The sequence below is a fragment of the Toxotes jaculatrix genome, chromosome 8 (assembly GCF_017976425.1).
Source record: "Toxotes jaculatrix isolate fToxJac2 chromosome 8, fToxJac2.pri, whole genome shotgun sequence".
Taxonomy (NCBI): domain Eukaryota; kingdom Metazoa; phylum Chordata; class Actinopteri; family Toxotidae; genus Toxotes; species Toxotes jaculatrix.
The window spans coordinates 10,386,034-10,412,810 of NC_054401.1; the positions used below are offsets into that span (position 1 = coordinate 10,386,034).

At 41.7% G+C, this 26,777-nt stretch overlaps 1 protein-coding gene across 1 annotated transcript; it reads left to right on the forward strand.

The window, feature by feature from the left end:
* Positions 1–4,258: 4,258 nt before the first annotated feature.
* pitpnc1b (phosphatidylinositol transfer protein cytoplasmic 1b) lies at positions 4,259–18,781 on the forward strand. Its single transcript, XM_041044528.1, has 10 exons — positions 4,259–4,910; positions 8,756–8,904; positions 10,454–10,542; positions 10,802–10,809; positions 10,963–11,034; positions 12,925–13,017; positions 14,678–14,833; positions 15,697–15,760; positions 15,950–16,036; positions 17,835–18,781. The coding sequence occupies exons 1-10, from the start codon at positions 4,863–4,865 to the stop codon at positions 17,990–17,992; spliced, it is 924 nt and encodes a 307-aa protein (XP_040900462.1). The 5' UTR covers positions 4,259–4,862; the 3' UTR covers positions 17,993–18,781.
* Positions 18,782–26,777: the final 7,996 nt, after the last annotated feature.

Consider the following 26,777-nt stretch of genomic DNA (forward strand, 5'->3'; position numbering starts at 1 on the left):
CCTCTGCTATGTTTTTAAAAGAGTTAGAGATGCCTTTTCAACTTCCAGTAAATTCCTTTGCCTTGCTTTCAACATTACATGTGGGCATTTACTTAACATTCAGTAGATGAGTCCACCTCTCTTTCCTTTTTGCTCCCGCTCTCACACACTGGGCCGAAAGTGAAGGAAAGTGGCAATTGAATTTCCTTTCAGTGGTGGTGTGTGGAATAGGAAAAAGTGCAGGGCCACAGTGCTAGCCTCTATCTCACGCAGACACTGAACGCAGCCTTAATCCATTCCCCTGCCCTACCCCTTCCACACATAGTTGTCTCCAAATCCCCTCCTCTCCATTCCTGGAATAAATTATTTCATTTCTTTTTGGTCCGCAGCATTTTTATTCGTCTCTGTGGTGCGCCTCAACTTCTGTCCCTGTGGAGAGCCCTGATGAATGTGCTGGGCTCACACCCTCTGATCATCCCTGCTCTGAACGCCTTTAGATACACACTGGCTTCTGGCTGCCTCAAATGCACATAAGGACTCTCTCTTCTTCCCCTCTCTCTCGCTCTCTCTCTCTCTCCGACTCACAGATACACAAAGGAGTAATGCGAGCTATAGAATAGATCTGGATTCTTCATCTTTTTCTTCACACACACAAACTCTGCAGAGACAAAAACACATTTTCACTCGCCTCTGTGGATATGAGCTGGCACTGTTGCTCCTTGTTCAGATTAATGATGACATTTAAGAACACAGAACAATTTCAAATAACATCTATAATTCATCTGGGAACATACGCTCAACAATGTATGGAATTCAGTCTATACTGCTGACTTCATGAATATGGAGAAAAGCTGCAAATGAATTATTCTTTTTTATAATTGGAGTCTAAGGACTTGATTACCAGAGCAAGAAGCCTGTGTGTGTGTGTGTGTGTGTGTGTGTGTGTGTGTGTGTGTGTGTGTGTGTGTGTAGTGTCATGTGTTCATATGGTGCACATGGGGGGGGGGCACTCTGTGTGTGTGTGTGTGTGTGTGTGTGTGTGTGTGTGTGTGTGTGTGTGTGTGTGTGTGTGTGTGTGTGTGAGTGTAAGGAGGAATTAATGAAGGCAGTTGCACTTTCTCTTGCACTAAGTTATCATGTTGGGTTTCTGCCCTGATTGGCGTGGTTGGAACACCGTCTGGAGCCCCTAACAATGTCGGATAAGACCTCATCTTCCTCACTGGCATGCGGGTGTGTTTCCCAATGGGACACAGCTTGACAACATGAGATTGGGATTCGATAAGGATAAGTGAGCGCTCTGTTTCATCCAGGTCACCGGGGGATTCACTTCCAACTTCGAACACACCCCAAAAAGCGCGCACACACACACACACACAGAAACCTCATTCCCCCTGGCGGGCGGTCCTCTAGTGGTATCAATTAAGGAGCTGGTCCAATCAATGTCTTAGCACCAGCCTGATACTCAGCTACAAGGAGATTAAGACTAAGCTTACATCTTAACACAGAGGAGCCAGCCACACAAACATATATACAAAGACCCCCCACTCAGAGCACATAAAACACACATTACACGTCACAACACCAAGAGATGTTAGCACAACAGCCAGCCTGCTTTTTGTCTGCTGTGCAGTTACATCTGGCGGCGTTTGTGCTTTGAGACACTCTCTGAACAGAGGACAATAATGGAATGTGTACTTTCTCTTTCTCTCACTGTTATTTTTCTCTCCTCTTGTCTCTCCCTTTGCTAGGCTAAAGTCTGACCTAAATACTTCAGGTTTTTGATGATTGGACCAAAACAGAAATCAGAGGCGTCCAGCGGGCTTGTTATGATAGTCGAAGGAAGGAAGGGAGGCTGAGGATCCGGCCACACTCACATAGAGATGCTGGTACTTACCACACTTCATGACTGTACAACACATAGCTCATAAACCAGTCAGATCCTCACATATTGCTGAATTCATCATCTTAAATCTTGCTCAATGTCTTACCTTTCACCCTGCCGTGAGATGAAAAAGCTGCAGCCTATCAGCTCTGTGCCCTCCACCAAGCCACTGCTAATCCAGGCCCAGGAGGGAGGGGTCCATCATTCACATGCTCAGAGGGGACACCTGAGAACCTTTGACCTTGGCTTGTGACCACACCTTGAGATTGAAGAGCCAGTAATGCAGGGATGGCAGCCGGCCCACAAGTTAATGATCTGCTTCTTTCTTTTTTCAGCTTAACACAGATCCGTACTGTTCACCGTCACTGCCGCACTGACACAAAGCCACAACCGCACGTGCACACTCACATTGTCCTTCTACCAAACACACACACGCATGAACAGAACCAGAGCAGGAAACAGAGGTCAAAGAACGCCTCACCAGTTTTTTAAGTGCACCCATTCATTTTTCATTTAACGATGTGAGGGGATGTGATAGGTGTAACCACCGTGATAAAGTCCCCTCCAATTCCATCATCGCCTGCTCCTCCGTCCTGCAGGACAGGAAATAAGGATGGGCAGCTCTGACCACAAGTAGAGTTTCAGATGTTTCGATCAGATAAAATAGCTGTACCACTTCCTCAGCTGAATTTTACTCAAGGGAGTCAAAAGATCAATTTTGTAGTTTATTACAAAATCCCAGCCAGGTGTAAATGCAATCTATACAGTGTGCCCATATTCATTTAAAATAAATAAATAAATAAATTCAACCACCAAGTTGAAAGGTCTCTTAACTCCGCCTCTTCCTGCTAACTCAAAGGACCCGTCCTGGCCCCTCCTAAATAATTTATGTATTAAGGTCCAATCACAATATCATCAAAATCAAGATAATTAGAACACTTCTTAATACCACGTCTTGCAGGTCTGAGGTTATCATACACATAGTGAATCCAAATACAGATCATGTGTTAATACCTGGTGTAAATGAGGCTTGTGTTGCATGTCTTTCACTCTCTCTCATTTCCTGTCAACTCTCTACTGTGATATCTATAATTAAGGTGTAAAAATATCCCAAAATAGTGTTTGTCTGAATTGTCATGCATACTCTTAAGTGTCTATAGCTAATTCAGCCTGTGACTCTGATCTTTTAAAGAAGACAGGACAAATCTTAGACTGCAGTAAACATCTATTTCATCCATTAATCAATCAGGAAACCAAGCTTTTGATCACCTCCATAATTTGTGGGAGCAGTCATCCGAGGGTGCTGCCATTCCTCACCATGGTTACCATTAACCGAGTAACCAAACAACCCTCAAACCAGAATTAAATAATCAATCAAAGTAATCAATAACTCGATTAACTGCTGATTAGATACACATCTAAGTCACCAGCAATCATCCTTTAAACTGTTTTGATGCATGTGCTGTCAGAGCTTTGTGTGCGTTGAGTCCGGAGAGAATCGAGGCAGAGACAAGCAAGGCACACCTCAGCTCTCTGAAGTGGCTTCCCTTCTCTAAACACTGATCTGATAAGATAGGAGCAAACCCCACCAGGAATTTGTTTTCACCGCTCTTTCACTGCGGTGCGGATGATAGCGAGGACATGTGGAGAAGAGAGCCACTTTGGCCCCGTCTCAAGGCACACTAAGAAAGGCAAGTGAATTCCACCAGAGAGGAAGAATCCAGGGCTGGGTATTGGTTTTGGCCCTTGTCAGACTGACCGAGAGAAGCCAAACATCTGCTTCTCTTATTTGATGGGGAGGCAACAATGTGTGCTTGGCAGTCACCCCCAGCTCTCACTCACACAAAAGGGAGAGTGGCCCCCGACTCAAGGACATGGGCGAGAAATTTTGACTGCTTCGATTCCACTACTCACTGACTAAACACGGATTCAATTAAACCCAGCTGAAGGTCATGAGGTAATACAATGTAAGCGAGTCTGGCTCTGTGCTTAATGGAAGTCCTCATGGCTCTGGTAATATTTAATCCAATGGCCCATTCTGACTACCCCCTGTGTGTCAGCCATTCATAAACCCTGAGTGCTGTCATAACCTAAGTGCTGGGAGAGAGGTAAGAGGGCCCATGTGAGGAATGAGCTTCAAATTCAAAGACTGATGTTAACAAACTGTGTTACTTACTGTTGCCAGATGTAGAGAATGACAGAGGGTGCTATCGCTGAAAATAGAGCTGGTGACAGAAAGAACAGATAAAAATCAAAGAGAGGCAGGGAGAAGGAGGTGGAGACACAGGTGAGGAGCTAGTAAAGTACAGTAGGCGGGGAGTGGACACTATGGGAGGGAAAGAAGGAGGGAGAGAAAAAACAGATAAGGAGAGAACAGGCAAAGGAATTTGTGAGGAACTGAAAGCAGCGGAGGGTGGCTGAGGGGAAAGGGAGGAGCGCCGAGCAGACAGCAAGGTTACACATGAGAAGCCTGAGGAGGAATTAAACAAAGCACAGAGGGGAAGAGAAGAGAAAGAACAGGTAGAGTTGGTTGGGAGTAGGTTTCAATCTTACCTCACAGCTAATTACCACTTTTTCAGTGTGGTGAAAGAAAGCAAACAGAAGGCGAGTGAGAAAAAAACAGCAAACAGAAAGGGCAGCTGAAGGCACAAGACTAGAAAGCAGAAGTAACAAGAAAAGGAGAGAGAGACAGCAGTTAAAAAGGCGCGTCCAGCAGATTAACTGAGGAAGAAAAACAAAAAGAGAGAGAGAGACGAGGAGTGAGAGAGGTGATAAAGTAAGAAAACAGCAAACACTCATTGACAGAGAGGACTGGACCTAAATCCATGGACTACTGACATCAGCAAAACAAAGGAAGAAGAGCGTCAGAAAAGAGGTCACTGCAGTCCAACAGCAGTGTAGCTTGCTTGAGTGTCTCTGCTATGCAACTAAGACAGCTGAGATAGACAAGCTCAAGCACACAGACACAGTTCACAGAGGCAGTCCTCACTGTAACAGCACCATGTTGATGAAAGAGTACCGCATATGTATGCCACTGACTGTGGAGGAGGTAAGTGTGTTTGTCTTTCCCACACTCTCTCTCTCTTACACACACACGCACGCACGCATGCACAGACACACACAGTGCCCTCCTACAACTTTAAATTGAAAGACAAAAGAGGGTTTTTATTTCAAATGTGAAAGCGTTGTTTCAACTTGTAATCTTGAAAGTGTTAATGTGCTGATAAGAAAAGTGCCAACATAGCGCACAGACCTCCCGCGGCTGCTCTGTGGGAGCTTTGGCACACTGGGTAGCGAGGTATGTTCAGCACCAATGCGCTCGGCCAATCTGACGGAGCCAACGCACAACACCTGGCCAGCAGCATCATAGCACCGCTGTTGTGTCTAAATTACCTCCCCATCTGTCTGCTTCTGTACTTTCCTTGCTTTCTTTAGCACAGAAACTAGTTGGACTGGTTACAGCTTTGCAAGATCTAAAGTCATACAAAGGTATTTGGCCTGCAGGTTTATAAACAAAGGAGATCCCAACCAGAGATTAAGGGTGGGTGGATGGGGGAGTTATGCACCACACTGTCCTCCAAAAAGAATGCCCTCTTCCCTTCCCATACCAACCCCCCTGTCCCCTCTGCTTCAATTGTACCTGTTACCACAACAATGACAGTGACAAATGTCATTGTTGTGGTAACAACAATGACAGTGACAAATGGCAGTCCAAAATAGGATTTACAGTATCAGTACAGGGCGCACAGAAACTTGAGCTTGCAGCAAATCCTCTTTCGCCTGAATGTAATGTAAGTTTAAGTGCAGCTTATTTGAGGCGGTATCAAATCGTGACAGTTACCTCAATCCAAGCCATTTACAATGTCCTAACCCCTGCTCCATTTTTAAAGGAAGCAGTGCTGATTTTCCGGTGTGAAATATCTAGTAGTACTTTTGTAACACAGTACACCTCAACTTTGTTAGGGAATGTTCAGTATTGTATTCTGCTGTGGGAAAAGCTGACAGGTGGTGGCTATAGCTCAGGTGTTAGAGTGGGTCGGTGGGGTTGTGTTGTTTGTTTGATCCCCAGCTCCAGCTATGCACATACTCAAGTGTCCTTAACAAAGACACTTTGCCCCAAATCCCTGTGTCTATATGAGTGGGGGTGTAAGTCACTTTGCACAAAAGCAGCTGCCAAATGAATGTGTTTATTCCATCAGGCAGCTTGTAACATCATCACAACAATGTACAGTGCTGATAAAAAGCATTCACCCATCAAAAGGGATTTAATGTGTTTTTTTTCTTTGACATTGATCAACATAAAAAAAAACTGATCTCTACAAAGTAATCTAAATCACAAAATACATGTTTGCATAAGTATTTACTCCGTCACACAATAACCTAAATGGAGATTATCAGTGTGTAACTGAGGGGTTTCAGTTGGTTGTAATATAAATACAAGTGTATGTTGAAAGTCCAATTTTTGGTGAGTCAGTATTGTAGCAACACTAGAACATGAAGATTAAAAAAACGTAAGTCAGTGGACGGATATAAGGAATCTTTCCAGTCATTGAGAAACTGAAACTAAGTGAGTATGCATACTGTAAATGTTAATCAATGGAAAATAAATAAATAAATAAATAAATAAATAAATAAATAAATAAATAAACAAATAAAAATAAGGCACATTAAATCTACTTTGTTTCAATACTATAAAGCAATAATACATGAAAATTGTCAGTGGGGGTGAATACGTTTTATAGGTAGTGTAAATCACCACTCTAAAGGCAATTAAGATATTGATTATTACTAAAGGATAAGAGTAAATGTTCTGTTTAAGAGCTGAGTACACAATCAAATGCACGTATCTGGACAAGGTTCTTCTGGTGTTTTTGCAAAAACTGTCTCATTTACATTGTCAGCGGGCAGACCCTGTGTTACATAACAAATTCGAGTCTTTGCTTTTAGAATTTCATCACAGGGTTTTAAAAAGTTGCTTTGAACTGTATTTCATTTTAATCGTAAATTCTTTCATTTTTACTTGCTGTCACAATCCACCCCGTTGCAATCATGAGCTATATTTACTTCTCAGGAGTTTATGACAAACTCAGGGCCTGTGAACCTATCCACGCCTTTTTTTTTTTTTTTTTTAAAGACAGCAGGAGGAAAACAAATGCCAAAAGACGAAGATGAGTTCCTTAACACATCACTCAGCCATTAAAGAATATAATAGTGATTTAAGGACAGATAAGTCTTCTTTCAACTTCTTTCTAAGATTTGTTTTCTTGAAAGGGAAAAAGATTCACAACCTGTGTGGGAGGAGCTCTTGCTCTGTTGTCTGTAAGTCTTAAGACAGTGTAAAAGCACCCATTGCTATGATTAATTAAGTCCCATGAATACTCAATAAGTAAATATTGAATGTTGACATTCCACAGTAATTGGAACAAGAAGGAGGAGTGTCACATGATGTCTGCAGAGTACAGTGAAGGATGGCAAACTGATATCTGCCCTCGTCTTTCTTTCTTCCTCCCCATCTTTCTTGGTTTCTGCTTTTAATTAAAATAATGTTTTAGTGGCACACCAATATAGGGCAACAAAATTAATTATATTATGGTGGCCACAGCAGAACAGTTTAGTTGTTTACAGTCTAATTCCATTGCTTTTTCATAATAATAATAACTTTAAAAACAAAGTTTACCAAAATAAATACTGTACATAGACACAAGGTTAGGGAGGAACAGAAAGGGGATGGTCTGTGCAGCATCTGTGGAAAATGTTAGTGTGTAAAGTATGTAATTTGTGAAATACTGCAAAGACAACACTGATTCTGTCTGGCTGAGCTCATCGAGGAGGCCACTCCAGATGCCCAAAGGCTTCGTCCTCTTTAGGCTCACTAACTGAAAATACTCATCAGAATCCCAGCACAAACTGGGGCTGCAGCAGAAAACAAAGTCCCCCACCCCCAACCCCCAAAATTCAGCACCATACATTCGCCCTCAACAGCCAAATTAAAATTTGATGTCTTATATGGTCTCTTGAAAAATCTTCACACACATCAAGCGACTATTTAAATACTGAAGAACACATACAAAGCTTACGCCTAAGCAGCACTGAGTCAGTGGCTGTCGAGACAAAGCTGGACTCAGCAACTGTGGCTGAACCTGCTGCCAGGATATTTTCTGTTGTCTCACCAGCTAGTTTCTCTTAGCGGCTGATGAATAACTATAATTTCCTCAAAGAGGTATGCAGTTTTTATTGATTAGAAATGAATGGATTTTTGGTTACTGAAGTCCTCAAAATTCCTTACTACTTCACAGTCACAAAAGTGAAAAATTTAGTAAAATCTTTCTTTAACCCATAATCACAAATTTACCTTAAAGGGCTTGACGATCTGTACATCATACATACTCTTACCTTTGATTTCGATTAGGAAAAGCTCCCGCCACAACAGTTTACCCATATGACAATAATAAACATCAAACAGTAGCAGTCCTTAGGTTAGTCCTTAAGTTTGCTAAGATTAAGACTAAGAAGACTAAGAAGTTATTGGTCATACCAAACCCAAAAAGGCTGTAGCTGGAAAACCATGGAGAGAACTGAATTGAATAACAGTGTCTTGTATTGATAATGAATTCAACTTTTATTTGTGAGTTCTATCTAAAGTTACATAATACCCTTTTCAAATATCAGAGAGAACACAATGGCCTACCCGCCTACCACAATCAACGAACACTTTGTGAATGAAGCTAACACTTCACTGAAAATTTTTCACTTCAAGTGGCATAATTAGGAAGATGCTTCTGCTTTGTGCTTTCTGTTTGCTCACTAGTTTTTTTTTCTTCTCTCCTCACTCCTTCACTCCAATCCCATCCTCACCACCACAAACCTCATCCTAAACCTCTCCCTGGGCTCCAGTACAGGATTGGGCAGCTGTACATGATCAGTAAGCACAGCTGTGAGCAGAGCGGTGGAGGAGAAGGGGTGGAGGTGGTGAGAAATGAGCCAAACATTCACCCACAGTATGGCTCGGGACAGCTGACCGAGAAGCGAATCTACCTCAGCAGGTAGAGTGCACTCTGAACGACTGTGTTCCTGTACAAATAGTACAGGGCTAATATTAATAACACTGGGTATTTACAACCTGAGCGTCATCCTCAGGTTGTCAGATCTGCCATCATGATAACTGATCATGTTTGTACTTTGATCTCTTGCTTCACTGTAAAGCTTTACGTCCTAGATGCATGCATTACTAATGGCAAGCAATAAAACATCATTTCAGCACAGCAACACCCACACTGCAGTATAACCCACCTATATCTAAAGTGCAGGTGCCCTCTGTCTGAAACATGTTGAGGCCTATACCGTAGATTACAGTGGAAATACTCCTGTATCGTGATCTCATCGTCCTGCACACTGTCCAAGTTCTGCAAGTACAGACTTCCAGCTGACAAAAACGTGTCCACATCATCCTGATGGTGGTAATTACAGGATATGCTGGAAGTTTTAGATTCTGACTGTCGCCGCTGTAGTGTTAAAAATACATCACTGTTGACAGTCAAAGGCTGTTCACACTGTAACCATGTCAACAAAAAATGTAATTCTTGCTTAATGCATTCAAATGATGAAACATATGTCATTAGATATAATTAATGCTATGTCTGAGAAATCATTATTTGTGTATACACCAGTTATGAATGCTTCAGAGGCGAAGTTATACTTGTTGAGAAAACATTATTAAAAACTTAACTGATCCCTAAATAGAGGGTGTTAAATGAAGTTTTACCCAAATGATTTCTGAATTAGCCTCAAATTGGAGCAAAGGGATTATGTTTTTTCAATATGATTTAAACACAGCAGACAGTCTATAGTCATCAGTGTAAACAAGGAAGTGTCTGAGCAATGTTAGGACTTAAATGTTGTGATGAGTGTTCAGCCACAGGAATCTGAAGCTAAATGCAACTGCAGTGTTCATGTTTTTGTGCTGAAAGAATAAGAAGAATGTGTTTTGTTTGCTTTGTGCTCAGGGTGACAGTCCATTAATCAATGACTTGTGATTATGGTGGAAGCCCAGTCTAAAAAAAAAAAAAAAAAAAAAAAAATACCAGAAATCTCTTTTAACTCTAAATTTATTTCCTAACCCTGAGCTAACCTCACTCATTACCCTAATGTAACCTCAACTCTTATTCTAATCACCACTATAAACCCAAGGCCTAATCCTAAAATAAACTCTTACAGAAGTAAAGAAATGTTCTCACTGTGGAGGATTTTGCTAATCTTTCTGTGCTTGTGGGACATTTGGTCCTCATTAGTAAAGATATACTAGAACACACACACTCATACCACACATAAGTACAGATGCTGCAGTATATATTGTACCTCAATCATATTCTGACATGTGACCTCGAAGCAACAGCAACAATTCATCACCACAGGTGTAATTGGGAATGAGTCATACAAATGAATGCTGTGGTGAGAGTAGCCTACAGGTAATCTGGCTATAAATGGCACAAAAACCACTTAGGATCTCTGTCTCCCTCCATAATCTCTCTCTCCTACTCTCCGACTCTTCCACTCTCTGACCGTGATCCTTCTTTCTTCCTGTTTTGCTTTCAGTAAACTGCCATCCTGGGCAAAAGCATTCGTCCCGCGATTCTTCTATGTGACAGAAAAGGCCTGGAACTTCTACCCGTACACCATCACAGGTGCTTCTGTGTGCCTTTGTTTGTGTTAAACATCAGATTACTTTCACCTCAATGTATTATACAAAACTTATTTACTTTCAACAGCTGCTTTTCCAAGTGCCATCAAATATTTATCACTATGTATGCATGTGTTCCCCAGTGTAAACGTGCATTCATGTGTGTCTGCACGTAAGTGTGTGAGAGCAATTGCGTGCTCATGCATGTATGAGTAACTAATGCTGTTTTTCCCTATCCATATTGAATGTCCCCGGTGCTGCAGAGTACTCAGTAAGTATTCTCACACATCATTTACTGTACATGAATGCAACACAACTCATCTCTTTCCAGTATCAGTGGATCTAATCTGCAGCCTTCTTCCACTCTCTCTATCTCTGCCCCCAACCCTTTTTTTCCCCATTTTTACCTCTTGTCACCCCATAGGTATCATTCCTCCCCAAGTTCAGCATCCGTATTGAGACGAGATTTGAGAACAACAACGGCGATAACGACAATGTGAGTATGACTGAGAGCGAGCGAGAGGTGAGAAAGATGGAGTGATTAGAGAAGAGGGGGAGGAGGAGACAAGGGGAAGGAGAGAAATTGCAATTTTCTCTGCAGCACAAAGAAAATGTTCATCAAATTGATGTTCCCATTACTACCAAAACAAGCAAAGCACAAAATGCACTATTGGCAGATCTATTAACCAGACATGCGGCGTGGTGAGCATGGCTGCCATGCTGCATTTTGTGAAAAGGCCAACACACACACACACACAGAGACACACACACGCACGCACGCACGCACGCGCGCACACACACACACACACACACACACACACACACACACACACACACACACACACACACACACACACACACACACACACACACACACACACACACACACACACACAGAAATTAGGCACTCTGTCTGCCTGGTGTGTCTGTGCTGTGTAATCAAGAAAAAAGTCAGAAAACAACACGTAAAAATATGGAGATACAGACTTCTGTTCATGGAGAGAAATGTGGTGCATCTTGTTTCTTGTCAAGTTATTACACTTTGTCAGGTCTAATTTCAAACAAATATGCATTCATAGAAAGTCATGCATGATCTACACACCTCATCATGTTAGCTTCATGGCTCAGTGGTGGAAAGTAACGAACTACATTCAGGCAAGTGCTATAACAGTTTGTAATCTCAGATACTTGTACTTTTGACTTTTCTTTTCATTTTACTTTGTTTCTCCACAACATTTTAGAGGGAAATACTGTACTTCTTACTCCACTACAGATGTAACTACGAGTTACTTTACAGATATTATATGGATATAATCAAAATTTTATATGGAAACAGAGTTTATAAAGTTTTAAAGTTTTTATAGAGTTAATAGACAGCAAATAAATAAGAATTCCTAAAATATGAGGCTTTGAAATAGAAAATTACAACAGTATATACATCATGAGATGCAGCCCTACCTAAAATAGTTAAACGAATTAGCTCAACTTCAACCAAGTAAAACTGGCTTAGACATTAATGCTTGAGTAAAGAGTAATAATCATAATTGTGAAACAGGGACACAGGGACATCTTTCTATACTCTCAGTACTCATACTTTTGATACTTACACAGTTTCCTGATTTTATTTCATACTTTGCCTTAGTGAAGCAACATTTCTGATGCATGACTTAGTATTTTACACATGTAAAGGAGTTGAATACGAACAGTAGGTTTTCTGTGTCTCTGTATGACTATATACACACCACAGAGAAAACAGAGCGAGACAATGATGAGGAGACCGTGAGAGCGTCATGCCCTGAGTACATTGTAAAAAGCAACACAATACGTCCAGCTAATGCAACACATTCCATATGAGGGAGAAAAACCTTGAGGAGACACAGACCAACAAGAGCACCATGGGAGCGTAGTGGGGTATTATCTAATGACAGGTTTTTCTTATTTGTTAGTTTTCAACTGTGAAATGAACAACTTCAGTGGGGCATTAGAACAAATTTTAAACAAGGTCAGATAAAAGTGCAGTCTCCCCTCGCTCCCTAGTTTCCCTCCATTCTCTCTCAAGGAAAAGTGTATTCTGCTCTCATAACTCTTTTCACTCTCTTTTAATATCACTCATATGCCCTTGTTTTTTTTCCTCACCCCCTCCTCTGCTCTTTCTATCTGTTCTCTCTTCTCTTTGCTCCTGTTATTTGCTCTGAGGGCCTCAGGGTGGGATATAGTGAGGGGTGTTATGGTGTGTGACCTTAGTTTTCTACACAGTTACTCATCTACTCTCATCCTGCTCTCCACTGAGTAAGTGACTGTATGTGCGTGAGACTATGCAGGGAGTATGTGCATGTGTGCCTGCTCTCATTATATTGTATGACCTCCCCTATCTGTTTGGATGTAGGTGTTTGGGGACACGGCGACCCCAGCAGAGAGTGTGAGCTTCCTGGATATCCTGAGTGACCCCATCCCTGAAAAGCACTACAGAGAGTCGGAGGCACGTACTGTATGGTCACAAACACACAAACATGCACATGTGCTGTTGGCAAAGGCAAAAACAAAACACAAAAAAACCCTGTATGAGGAAAAACTTTGTTGACTATACTCAGATAGCAGTTTATTAGGTACACCTATTGGAAACTTGTAAACAGTGTAATACAACAGCCCTGCAATAAAACCTCCTTTTGAAGGTTATGTCCAGTTTTTATTAAACCTGTTTCAAAGAGGTTTTGATTCAACTTTACGGTCGTTTTGGAGAATATTGTTTGCAAAGTTGCTGAACTGTATTGCAATATACAAAGAGGTGTTTGTGTTACTTAGAGGCAGGCTAGATGTTTACCCCTGCTTCAAGTCCTTAAACTAAGCTAAGATAATCGCCTCCAAGCTCTAGCTTCAAACCTTATGTAGATGTGTTGTATAAGGGCCATCACATGCTTCTTTTGGCAGGCTGCGCAAACTCACATGAGTGCCTGCAAACCTCCGCAATTACCTAACTGCATCCAGCATGTGGATCTGGCATCTGAATTATTATGGCCTGCTGACAGACTATTGATGATTTGGCTCATTGGGGCCTGTGATACTTCCAGTCCAATCAGTTCTTTTTCCGCCTCCTTCCAAAACACACCGGTAATCAGATAACCAACATATTTATAAAGACTTTAAGTACAAAAAAGCAATAGAAAACAACACACAAGCCTTAGAGTTACCTGCACCACTGTTAAAATTTCAGCTAAGAACTGGCACAATCAGCTTTACTTGTTTTCTTCTTCTCCAGCAGCCTTTCTGTTTTCTTGTTGAAAATTATTCCACAGCCCCCACTACAGTGTGCAATGACAAGTCCCACATAGATGGGAGAGCAGTTAACGCGAGTATGTATACATTAATTGATGCGGACAGTGCTCACACATTCGCATTGGAGATTCAGCATCGACCCTGTTAAGTGCTTAAATCTTCTCATTTTTCAGCAAAACAGAAAATGTGTATATCTTCCAAAATATCAAACTGTTCTATTAACAAATAATGACTCATTATATAAATATGTGGACAACAGCTCACAAATGATAATGCACAAATGCAAAAACACATTTTGTTTACTTGGCTTTTCACACTTGTTTTTGCATCTGAAAGAGCACAAATCAGTAATACACCCACACGCCTCTTTTAAATCTGCCTATCTTCATTCCCTCGTCTCCACGGTTTTACACTTGTTTACTGCCTTTAAGTCCTTAGAGACAAAGGTCAGTTCACAGGCCTGGGTACACAGAAGCATGCAGACAAACACACATCAACACAGACGCATGTTCATGCACAAGAACACATGCATGCACTGACAAAAAAACTGCAGACACACCAATCTCACATTAAGTGACAAGGTGAGAGCATAAAATCACAAACAAAACACAAACGCAAACACTTTCCAATCATCTCTGGTCACAGATGCATAATGTGTGTTATCACACTTTCCTCTTATGGGATGTGTTGAGCAACAATCTGCTTGCACCTCCACACACATATCATCACACTCACTCTCTCTTGCTCTCACACACACACACACACAGCACACATACACATCCATAGCTCCCCTAAGATGCCTCGCAGGGGCAAAGTTTCTGCAGACTCAGCGAGTAACATATAGGCCCACTGTTTGCTCTGTGCAGGACCTGAGCCGCTGGCAGTCAAGTAAAACAAGCCGAGGACCTCTGGAGGAAGGCTGGAGAGATGACCACAAGCCCATTATGTGCTCCTATAAGAGGGTGCAGTGCAGCTTTGAGGTCTATGGCTTCCAGACCAAGACTGAGGAGTTCATACACAGAGTGAGACAGAGCTTTTTTTTCCCCCATCATGTCTTTTCCCTGTGCTGATGTAAAGAGGGTAGGATCGAGATAAGATCTGCAATTATGATTACGAGCCCTTATAGGTGTAATACAAGGTGGGAAAATTAGAATTTGCAGCTAATTGGATTTTATAAAGTGCTTTGCTCTATCCTAGCACCGATTCCTGCATGTTGGAGTTTTTCACTTTATACATCTACAGTAAAACCATGATCCCCAACAATCCTGATTGGTTATTTGTTATTTGAATGTGCCATGTGTTGCATTTTGACACAAATAAATCATCACCACATTAATTTCTTGACACTGGTATAATTACCAAGGCCATTGCCAAGAAGGCTGTTAGCCTTAGATAGCATCTGCACTGAGTTTTATATAATTCACCATTAGGACAGATTTATTAGGAAATTTGCTTTGTTGCTTTACACCACAAAACAGTAAAAGGGCATCTGTTCTTCCAGCTCAAACAAAGAAAAGGTTTTCAGAGGTTCTCACAATAGAGGTAACCAGAACGAGTTAAACAGCTGATGAAGAACCTTTCAACACATTTATCCTCCACAATGAAGCAAAGCAATGAAGCATGAAGAAAACTGACTAAAAGACTAAAAGCAAAACTAGCTACACCTTTTTTCCAAAGTGTTCATGGGAATGTGGTTTTAGTTTTGACAAAGGCAACTGCAAATAATACCACTGAGATAAGTTTCCACTAATGTGAGATAAGTTTCCATTTATCTCAACCACAATCTCATTCCTTTAAAGTAATTACACAACAGTGTCGCCACAAATTTGACAGTGACGTTTACTGTAAAGTCGTGCTGAAGGTTTGTTTGTTTCTGGTATTTCAGAACATCCGGGACATTCTCCTGGTTGGTCACAGGCAGGCCGTAGCATGGATAGACGAATGGCACGGTGGGTCAGAAATACAGTCACAATGTCAAGTGTCAAGTTTAAGATAAAGCTAAAACATTTAGAGCAGCGTAGTTGTACTTTGTTTTTTGTTTTTTTTTACCTTCAATATACACCCTGTAAAATGTAATGCATATTGCATACTCCATTCTAACGCTGTGTGTACGTGTTCGTACTTTGCTTTCCCCACAGGGCTGAGTTTGGAGGAGGTGAGAGAGTACGAGCGGGCGATGCAAGAGAAGACCAACTGCAAAGTCAAATCGAGCCAGAACAACACAGGTGAGATTGCAGCTCCTGACCTGCGCTATACTGAAATACCACAGAGGATTGGAGGGGAGACAGAGGGGAGACTAAGGGAGGTAGTACAGCTGGATGCAAGAGCAGCAAAGGTAGAAAGAGAGAAAACAGGGAATGAGACGAGTCGTAGATGAAAAGAGCAGTAAGTTTGAAATGTATATTTCTGCTTCGTGGTAATTATTCTTGCATATAATTTTGGCATAATAAGCAGGGATACAGCAGGAGATATAGAGAGGAAGTGCAGAAAGGCAAAAATACGCTGATTCCGATCTAAAGCACACATTTTTAGATCATTAGGAATTTACAATACATCTGAACAGGCATTTTATATTTATTTATTTAGCTTGCCATGATATCCAGTGCTGCCAAAGACTGCAAAATAGTATGATTGAATAACTCTGTAAAACTAACAGGCTCGAACAGAGGCTGGTTGCACCACTAGTGCCTTAGCTATGCCCTACAAGTACCCAGATGGCTGGTGTACATCTGTGGGAGAAAAATGGAGAGGGAAGAGCAGTCAGGAGGCATTTCAGAACACAAGGAGCAGTGAGGAGGGAGAGACAGAGGGTGCATGCCCAGAAAAGGACGACAGAAAGACAGATGTAGGGAAAGAGAAGAGTGTAGGCTGGCTCATGAAGTGATAATGCCACTGCGTCGGTCTGATAAACAGTGTAATGCAGCCACCTGCTGAACTCTCCCCATCACCAGCCCTCTCAACATAAATAACCAACCATTGCAGCACTTAGCTGCAAATGTCAGCCCTGGTGGGGGTCTGTGTCTGGGCATGTGTTTTGTGTGTGTGGTGTGTTTGCAAGTGCCCTTCTGTAGTTGTTTGGACAAATTTTGGTTTGAAACCATCATTGTGAGGATTGTGATTTTGGGCAGTCCTTACAACTTCAACAGGCTGTTTGAGGGTTAAGACTTGATTTTCAGGTTGAGGTTAGAATTAGGTTTAGGTTAGGGTTAGGGTTGGGTATTTGTTTGTGATGGTTAAGTTCAGCATAAGGAGCCAGGGAATGCATTATGTCCACGAGTGTCCTCACAACTAATACAAGACAAGTGTGTGTGTGTGTGTGTGCGGTCACCCTGCCCTCCTCTGGTTAGACTGGTGAACTTCAGCTGGATGTGAGCGATATCAAAGGTAGAATTCCCACAATGGCCTGTAGCATCTTACTGCCTGTGCTCTCTCACTCTCTCTCCCTCTCTGTGTGATGATGAGAGACATCAAGCTGCAACAAATCTGCAGTCATTGCTCAACCTGCTGCAGCTTGCTGCACTGCCATGACGCCCTACAGGCCAAATGCTGCTACTGCATCTATCTCTGCACAGACCGAGTAATAGTTTTCATTTCATTCATTTTGTTCATCTGCCGTAATAAAAGTAAATGGATGTCATTTACTCTAGAGAGTCTAATAAAAAGTCGAGTGTGTGAGTTGAATACCAATAAGGGATTTAACTAATGTGAATCTGAGTGTACGACACAGATCTTAAGTATACTTAAATAAATTGAAAATGCAAACAGTTCTCCCTCTGTTTCTCTGCTTCTGTCTCTTTTGCTTTTCGTCCTCTTTTATCTCTGTCTTGTTGTTTCTTTCATGTCATTTGTATCCAATTCTTTCTCCATCTCAGTCTCTCAATTTCAGATTCAATTTCCTTTATAGGCATGACGTGAAATCCATTTATTTTGTCAAAGCAAATAGAGAAGGAGAATCGTGGATAAAGAAAAAAGGAGCAATTAAAAAAATCTCTGTCTTTCTATCCATCTATCTATTTATTTCAGGCCCACCGGCTGCCTCTCGTCCTGTGTTCTCTCGCTCCATCTCGGTGACAGATGAGCGTTCCCTGAAGAAGATGGGAGTGACCACTGTGGCCATGTCTGACCCATCAGCCTCCTCTGTGCCACCCAGTCCCATTCGCCTCAACTCCACCCCTGAATGATACCGCACACTCACACATACACATACTGTACAACCCAAACACGCAGAAACCAAAGTCAGCATTCACCAGAGTCACGTTGTTTCTCAAAAGCAAACACACCCACATGCAAACAGTGACATGATCCTGAAAGGACAAGTTTGACATTCCGGGGAAAGTGCTTATTCACTTTCTGGGGGAGAGTTAGATGAGCAGTCTTAAATATAAAGCTACATCCAGCAATTGGTGAGCTTAGCTTAACTTGGCAAATAGACTTAGAACAGGGTAACAAAATCCAATTACCCGCAGCTCTAAAACTGATGAATTAACACTATATTTTGTCCATTTAACTTGTACAAAACAATGAAATGTCTTAGGAGATGTACTGCACAATTTCTTATTATATTACTGTAACAGTAAGGTGTCTATACTTCAGTTTTTATACTAAAATAATGGATTAAAAATGAAATATAATAAGATCTCAATAAGAGATCTTTCAGTGTACTGGTAGTCAGATTTTCAATCCATTTGACAGAGCCAAGATACCTGTTTCACCATTTCCAGTCTTTATGCTAAGATAAGCTAACTGGTCACTTGCTCCATATTTACTGTACAGTTATGAGAGAGACACTGATATTCGCATCTAAGTGTTTCTCCGAAAATGTCCCTTAACACCACTGCAGGAATATTTCTCTGTTGCTACAGATGTTGTTGCTCTCTTCACTGCATGTAAAAACCACACAACTGCGGTATAAATGCACAAGAACATACATACACTTGGTGCCTACTCAAAGACAATGTCTTCAGCAGCCTGTAACGGTGGTGTATTTCAGCTATTCTCAGTCAGTTCTCAACCATAGTCGAGCTCACTGGCCACCAGCAGGGCTCTCCAATTGTTTCCCAGCACCCAGCCAACGGCCTACAGACAGATGCATAAGGAGTTTAATAGAGTGGATCTAATGAGAGCAGAGGAGAAGGTGGGAGGCTGTCAATGCTATGGATCTGCTCTCCTCTTCACCTCAGCCAATAGGTCAGACCAGGTGCATTGACAGAGGGCAGTGAGGCGTTGTATTGGTTCCTTGATCGTTTAGCCGAGAGCTGCAAATGGGTCAAGCCAGGGCTAAACTTCAATTATGAGTCAATGATGTGAGCGTTTATAAGACGATTAGCTTAATTTTTTTTTTTTTTTTTTTTTTGGGTACATTTAGAAGAGATTGGGGATAAACACTGAAAACTGAACTGATGTATACACAGCAGAAATAATAGTTTTCTGTCATCCTATTTGTGTAAACATTAAGTTTGAATGAAGAAAATTTATGCGGGAACTACACTGTACAGTCTTTTACAAAAGGTTTTTTGTCAATAAATACAATTTCTTTCCAATGAGAAGATTCACTAGTGTCCTGATATCTGCACAGATAAGCAAAAAAATTGACTCACTACACAGATTATCAGCCATGTTTGATCAGTATGGATCTGTAACAGCGGACCAGCTGCTGGCACATAACAGCCCTCACATGTAATCTACTCACCAATTTCACACTTGTGTGCCATGTGGAACGGGCTCCAGCAGCAGTGGACTTGAAAAGTGGCAACTACTTGGTCCAGCCTGGTTTGGCTCTGTAGCTCGTGGCAGTTTTCTCTGTGCAAGACAACAGAGGAGAATAATGAATGTTTAACAGATGCGGGGTTGTGAGTTGGGCGTGTGTGCATGTCTGTCATCGTTGTATCACTTTATTGTTCAAGACTTCAGGACAAAAGCCCAGGCTTGTCACGGAGAGACTTGGAAGTTCCTGTGATTGACAGACATGGCAGCTTCCTTCGAATGGCGCACTAAATAGCTTCCATTATGGGACTCATTAAGGCTTCTTTTATCCATACAAATCAAGAACCAGCATGACAATTTGTTATTAGCTTCGCAACAAAGGGCTTCCAGACGTACATTCACATACACATAAATACATGCACACAAAACTCTTTCTCTCAACGTCTCTTTTTACAGTAGCAGCAGGAGGCTGATATGAAAGAGCAAGTGCTCAACACAGCCAGGAGTGCTCACAAGTGCTGCAGAGGGAGCACAAACTGCCGGCTGTATTGCATTAACATTATCTCTTTCTCTTTTACTTTGTCTCTCCCATTAAATTTTTTCTCTCACTATTGCCATCTCCACCATTCTCCTCCACTATTTCTCCTTTCTCCCTGTCCTCTCCTCTCTCATTCTTGAAATTTTCCTTGATCTCCCTTTTCTTCGTTCCTCTTTATCTTTGTGTCCTCATCTTCATTCCTCAAGAGGGCCTCTAAAGAAGATGTACTGTGTTCATTACATGGAAATGTTCCCCATGGTACATTATCATAGATCCTGACCCTGTAGCGCTGAATCATCCTGCTATTCCCAGTTTGCCTGTCAGACCCCACAAATAGCATGGCAGAGGAAAGACAGGACACTCTCCACAGCCGCATTCAGCCAGCTGCACCACTGTCACCTGCACTGTACTCTACTGTACAGTCACTTTCATGTGGAACCTTGAGCGGGCCACCTATCTGCACACAAGAGGGAGAGAGGACAGCAGAAAGGCAAAGGGGAAAAGGAATATAAAATAATGGAAAGACAGCTAAACGAGCAATGAACAATAAACGTTAGATAGCAAGACAGTTTTAACAAGCAGAAATAAGAGCTGGAGTCTGTCCTGGTAAAGAAAGGAATAAAAAGCATGTGTGTATATCTTCTCTTCCACCTTAATGGCAGTTTGCCCAACCACACTGATGTACGAGCTTCTCCTCCAGATCAATACATGCTCTCCATTCACTAGACGGACAGTAATGCAACCGCCTCATTTGTTTGACGATCTGTGCATATATATATGTGTATGTGTGTGTATGTGTCCATGTCTTTCCTGGCTGTGCAGTATCTTTAACTCAGCTGTTAAAGGAGAGTGACCATTAAGCCACATAGTTTAGCATGTCACTGACTTAATCGCTTAGTCCACATGCGAACATTATTTTAATAAGTGTGTGTGTGTGTGTGTGTGTGTGTGTGTGTGTGTGTGTGTGTGTGTGTGTGTGTGTGTGTGTGTGTGTGTGTGAAGGGGTTGTGCAAATACACAACCCTCACAGAATGAGTGTAAAGCCAATTAAAGGGTGCCTTAGTGTTTATAAACCTGATAATATTATAAGAGTATTTACCTCCCCATTGTGGAGTTATCTGTGTCTGATATGGCGTTTGTGTCTGTGTCTGTTTGTGTGAATTCCCACGAGTGTAGGTCTTGCATAAGACTAAACGGTGAGGCCAAGATGCTTGTGTTCCCTCATTACAGTGTCAGCAATACAGTTTTTAGCCCACTCAACCACACAAATGACTTCAAATCCTCTGTGTATTAAGCCTCACCACTGGGAACCCAATTTGTAACCTCTGCCCAGTAATACGTTAACTGGACTTTATCTGGGGACAGGCAGAGTGTAAAATTCATACAGTATCTGAGAGAACTAATTGAACCAATTAAGAAAGTGAATATGGATTACTGTGGGACTGTGAACACGCACATCCCCTCTGGAATAGAGTTGGAGACCACTGCTTTCATGCGATAATGATTGTCATTGCAAATGGATGGCGGTGCAGGGTCTCAGTGTGCTGCGCAACAACACTCCCAGAGTCAGCTGGCTGTGCATTTACACTGATGTGTTTTCATTTCCTTAGCAGCTGATCCCAGGGCTGCTATTCTGGGCAGTAATTAATTGCATGCGGGTAAAGGAAAAGTCAAGGATAAGTGTTGAAACTGTTCCTCGCCTTGTACGTACTCTCACATCACACACAAACATAATGGCAGTGCTCATTTTTCACACAAACACACATTTGCTAGAGGAAACAAAAAGCAAGCAAGTATAAACAAGATGATATGCAGAAACTTGCACAAAAATAAGAGCCTTGGGTACTTCATGCTTTAAATATCTTAATCAGCAAGCCCATAAAGCCTCCCAATTTTAATTGCTCCACCATGACTATTAATTACATAACAGCCATTGCAGACAGCACGCCCATATGTTTGCTAATAGGAAAGGATGGATTAGAATAGAGAGTGGAATACATTAGAATACAATGGTTTTTATTGATCTACAAAGGTAGAATTACATTTTCCCTCCAGGATGTACATACAAACAACTGTTTTTTTTTCTTGTGAGCTCCAAAGCACAACATTAAACAAATGGCAGAAGACACTTAATACACTGAAAGAACAATGTACTATATTACTGTAAAGAAGACTCTTAAGACAAGATTGCTGGAAAACGAGAGATACTTCATAGGCTGTAAAACAAAGTACCATATTACTGTGAAACAAAAGACGCTTCAGAGGCTGCAGGAACAACACACTGTATTGTCCTAAAGCTGAAACACTGTCTCTGAGATGACGACATGTGCAGAGGGGATAATATAAGGTTAGAAAATTGACCTTGTTCGATTGGCAGCCAGTTTGAACTCACTCATGGGTGGGAAAACCCTTCAGAGAATACTTGCATCCACAGTGTAACTTAGAACATGTCAGAAAATAAGTGAAGACAAACCACTTCACATGAGCAATTTCTGCAAAGAGCCACTATGAATGTAGCAGTGAAAAGCAGTTTGGGTAAGATAGCTTAGCAAGATACCCTCATTAGACTCTTATTGACACAAAATGTGAACCCAAAACTCTCTAGGGATGGATCAGCTGTTTCCATTGTGGAACCTGCAAGATGATAAATGTTTGTCAATTTAGAGATGGACAGATTGATTAATTGCATACTTTATCTGTATGGGGCAAGCTACATTTTTGTGCATATATGTGTTCCCAGCAAACAAATAAAAAAATGTAATTACCAAAACTCACATAATGTCTTTTCTGTGATAAGTCTTTGGGTCCATTAGTCCAGGGTAGATGGGTGAGGCTTAAACCAGTTTTTAGTGATCATTTTTTGGGCTAAGAACTCTGAGTATATATAAACTGTTTTTCCCCTTTCCTCTTAGAGATGCACTGCCTAGAACAGGGGTGTCAAACCTGTCCACAAAGGGCCGGTGTGGCTGCAGGTTTTTGTTCCAACCAAGCAGCAGCACACCAGACTCATTTAATCAACTGATCTCAGTCTTCAGACAGTTGATTGGTCAAACTGTGTGCTCTTCATTGGTTGGAACAAAAACCTGCAGCCACACCGGCCCTTTGTGGACAGGTTTGACACCCCTGGCCTAGAATTACCTGATGTGGTTCAAATGATCAAAGCTCAGAACTTCTCCCATTTCATTATATACCTCCTCCAAAAAAACTCGGAATTTAGCACAATCCCAGAAAATGTGGGAAAAGTCTTCTACAAAATCAAAAAAAAAATATTAATCTTTCAGCTGTTATTTCCGACTTATGTTTTCATCTTGTTCATACTTCTGTGTGTCATTTAAAGGGCAGTTAAAATGACAACATTGTGTCTTTTAATTTGGGGGGGCACTTCTTTAAAAATGTGTGTATAAACAAACTGTACTAGGAAAAATCTGTCTTTCTCTGAGTAGAGTTATGTGTCTAACTCACAAGCCATGTTGACAGGTTGCTCCTGGCTGACTGCACAGTGGGACATGAGCAGATACATGTCACCAGGTGATTGGCTCGTCAGTGACAGTTCAGGATGACAGTAAGGGGCCAGTCAAGCTGCACACTGGAGCAGAAGTATCCTTTCATTTCTCCCAGCTCACCTGTCACTTTTGTCTCTGTTAGTACTAGTAATACTTTGGCAGGCTCCTTGTTGTCATTTACCATTGGTCATTGAATACTCAGGCTTGTAAACATTAGTTAGTTATTTCTTTAGCTGGGGACCTGTAGGGTTGAGCTTCCCTGTCTGTTCACTTTAACCTGCTCTTAGTGTCAGGCTAAAGTATGTTGGGTTTTTTTGTTTGTTTTTGTTTTGTTTTTTACTAAACTGTCTGTTTATATATCACTGTAATATCCCAGTTTTTGAATGAAAATTATGATGACGTAAGGTCCAGCCTTTCATATCAGGGGAGTATAATAGTTTGGTGTCAGTGGCACCAGCGGCAGTACATGCTGTTTTAAAAGTGTGTAAGTATATATCTATGTGCATTATTTGGGGATGTAATTTGAGAAAAACCAATGCAATTCACTGAAAAACTGAAAAATCTTAGACAATATGGTAATGACTACCCAAGTCTTAATTCCATATAAACGCCCACATGCTTTTTATTCTCCTGCTGCTCACATAACATCTATTACAACTTTCCATAGCTCTAGGCCAAGCTTTCCTCTCATCTCTCTTTCTTCTCACCCTCTTTCTCTCCCTCTCATCTGCGCTCATTTCCAACTTTGCCACCACACTCTGTTTTATTTCCAAATCAAAGTAATGAAATAGATCTTCACTGAGGTGATTTTGTAGCAAGCGAAGATGGGGCTGTCAGTACTGTATTGTGCGGAGGGGACGATGAGTGAAATGAAAAACAGGAGGAGGAAGTGAGCAGAGAGACAAATCAAAGAAACCCAGCTGCCTGACTTACTTCTATTTCAAGTTCCAGCTAGATCTATAGCTGCTGCCTTAAGGAAAAATCCACCCTTGAATACTCTTACACTGTTATAAGTCATCAATCTGTGGTGTTCGGTGGATTACATGAGTTCGTTTGTCATGGAGTGTTGACATTTTTCCTCTACAATGGATTTCTCAGTGTGTGATTGCTGAACAGTGGTGCAAAACTGTACATCTAGAAAGAAGCTTCTGTTCTTTGATTTTGAGGTGCTGCCACCAAACTTAACAATGACACTGCAGAGTAAAAGATTTTTCTCTGAACTAGCTAGAAATATTTTGACTTGACGCCACATCATCTGTGTTTGGACAGTCATTCACTCGGAGACAAGACTAACAAGAAACAAGATGGTGTACAGCATGCCACTCTGACACAGCAGTGCTTTGAGCTAAATGCTATCGTCAGCAGGCTAACATGCACACAATGACAAGGCTAAGCTGCTGATGTTAAGCAGGTGTAATGCTTACCATTTTCACACTCCCTGACAGCAAAGACCTGTTGACCCAGATCCAGTTCTGGCCGAGATCTGTAAAACAGATGAAACCATTTAAATACTTTTAATTTTGTTATATATTGTTTTTGAATCTGGTCCAGTCCACATACAAAGTTGTTGCAGATTTTACAGTCGTCCCCACAAGCACAGCACACATCTATTTTGATTCCACTGACTGCCAGTGAGGTTTGCTAATTTCTGGGAATCTGGGAATGTAATTAGTTTTGCAGGTATTTGGTCATAAAACAAAATACTGGACAAATTTTGACCTAATGATGGTCCTGGATGAAAAGCCAAATTTGATTTTAATTCATTTAGTATTTATTGAGACATTTCCCTCTAATCAACAAATGTGTACCTTTTGGTAGCACTAGTGAAAAAGATGGAGGATCCCCAAAGTCATTACAAATCACTCTCTTGGGACCATGAACATCTGCACAAAATTTCATGGCAATCTGCCCTATAGTTGTTGGGATATTCAGGCTTAGACCAAAGTGGCCGACCAACCAACCAATAACTGACTGACAGTACCATTCCTGGCACCAGGCACCATGCCGCTAGCATGGCCAAAACTACACTTCACGAAACAACAAAGTTGAGTGAGAAATGCAAGCAGGAGCAGAGAAAGCTGCGCTAAAGAGTTTGTGTTTTACTGTGGATTTTTTTTTAACCCCATTAGTTAAAAACAAGTCATTGGAAATAACAAATGGTGCCTTTTAATTCATTAGCACATTTCTGTGAATTCCCCGAAGTTATCAGAGTGGAATGGAGCTTAAGCGTGCCTGTGAGTCTCCGTTACCTTGGGCCACTGCATTGTGCTGTCGTGTCTACCTGCTTCACAGGTCTATTATAGAGACATCAGGGGAGTAACAGAGGCCGACAGAGACAAACAGGTCACCCTTACCTGGGCTGCAGGATAAACGATTTCCCCTCCACCACTGCTCTACCCCCCTTATTTTCTCTTTCTACCTTCATCCCTCCATTCACTCCTCCCATCAGCCCTCCTCTCCTCTTTTCTACCTGTCTACCTTCTGACTGTTTCTTCCCATCCTCTGTCCCCTTTCCTGCCCGCCCTCCATCACCCTTCTCCCTATCCCAACACCATTTCTGTGCCCCACCCTCCCTCCTGCCTTCCCACCTCTCTACGCAACTGAATTAATATTAAAAAGGTGGCTGTGTATCTGTGTATCTCTGTGTATCTGTGTGTGTGTGTGTGTGTGTGTGTGTGTGTGTGTGTGTGTGTGTGTGTGTGTGTGTGTGTGTGTGTGTGTGGTTAGAGGGAGGGGGTGATGAGAGGAGGACAGCGTGTACAATGACCTTACTCGCAAATCGTTGCCTCATGTACAGCAAGCATGTCCTTGTTGCAACACCATAACAGCTCCGAGCCCCAGACCACAAAGCGGCATAAACAAACACATACCCTCACGCACACACACATAAACATGTCTACTGACTGCTTTCTCTCGCTCTCTTTCTGCAGCAGCGTTGTGCACTCATTATCTACCCTTAAAAATTCACTCCATTCGCTTGCTTGGCATTTAACACAAAGTACAACCGATATTCCATTCTTGTAGTGAAGCGTTGCAACCAAGTATAACACAGCTTTTTTAGGTGTGACACCTCAGTCAGGTGGAATAAGTAGGAAGAATGTGCCCACAGTCTGCTCCTATTTAACTGTCATACAAAGGGACAAATGATGTCACTGCTTCAAAGATGCACATGTCCTTTTAAAAAGCCCTGGAGCTCTGGCATTTAACATCAACACAAGACAG

Excerpts from the sequence above, each read along its gene's own strand:
- pitpnc1b (XM_041044528.1), top strand. The coding sequence starts at position 4,863 with ATGTTGATGAAAGAGTACCGCATATGTATGCCACTGACTGTGGAGGAG. Across the intron at positions 11,035-12,924 it reads ACAACGGCGATAACGACAAT|GTGTTTGGGGACACGGCGAC; the intron begins GTGAGTATGACT and ends GTTTGGATGTAG. Across the intron at positions 14,834-15,696 it reads CTGAGGAGTTCATACACAGA|AACATCCGGGACATTCTCCT; the intron begins GTGAGACAGAGC and ends CTGGTATTTCAG.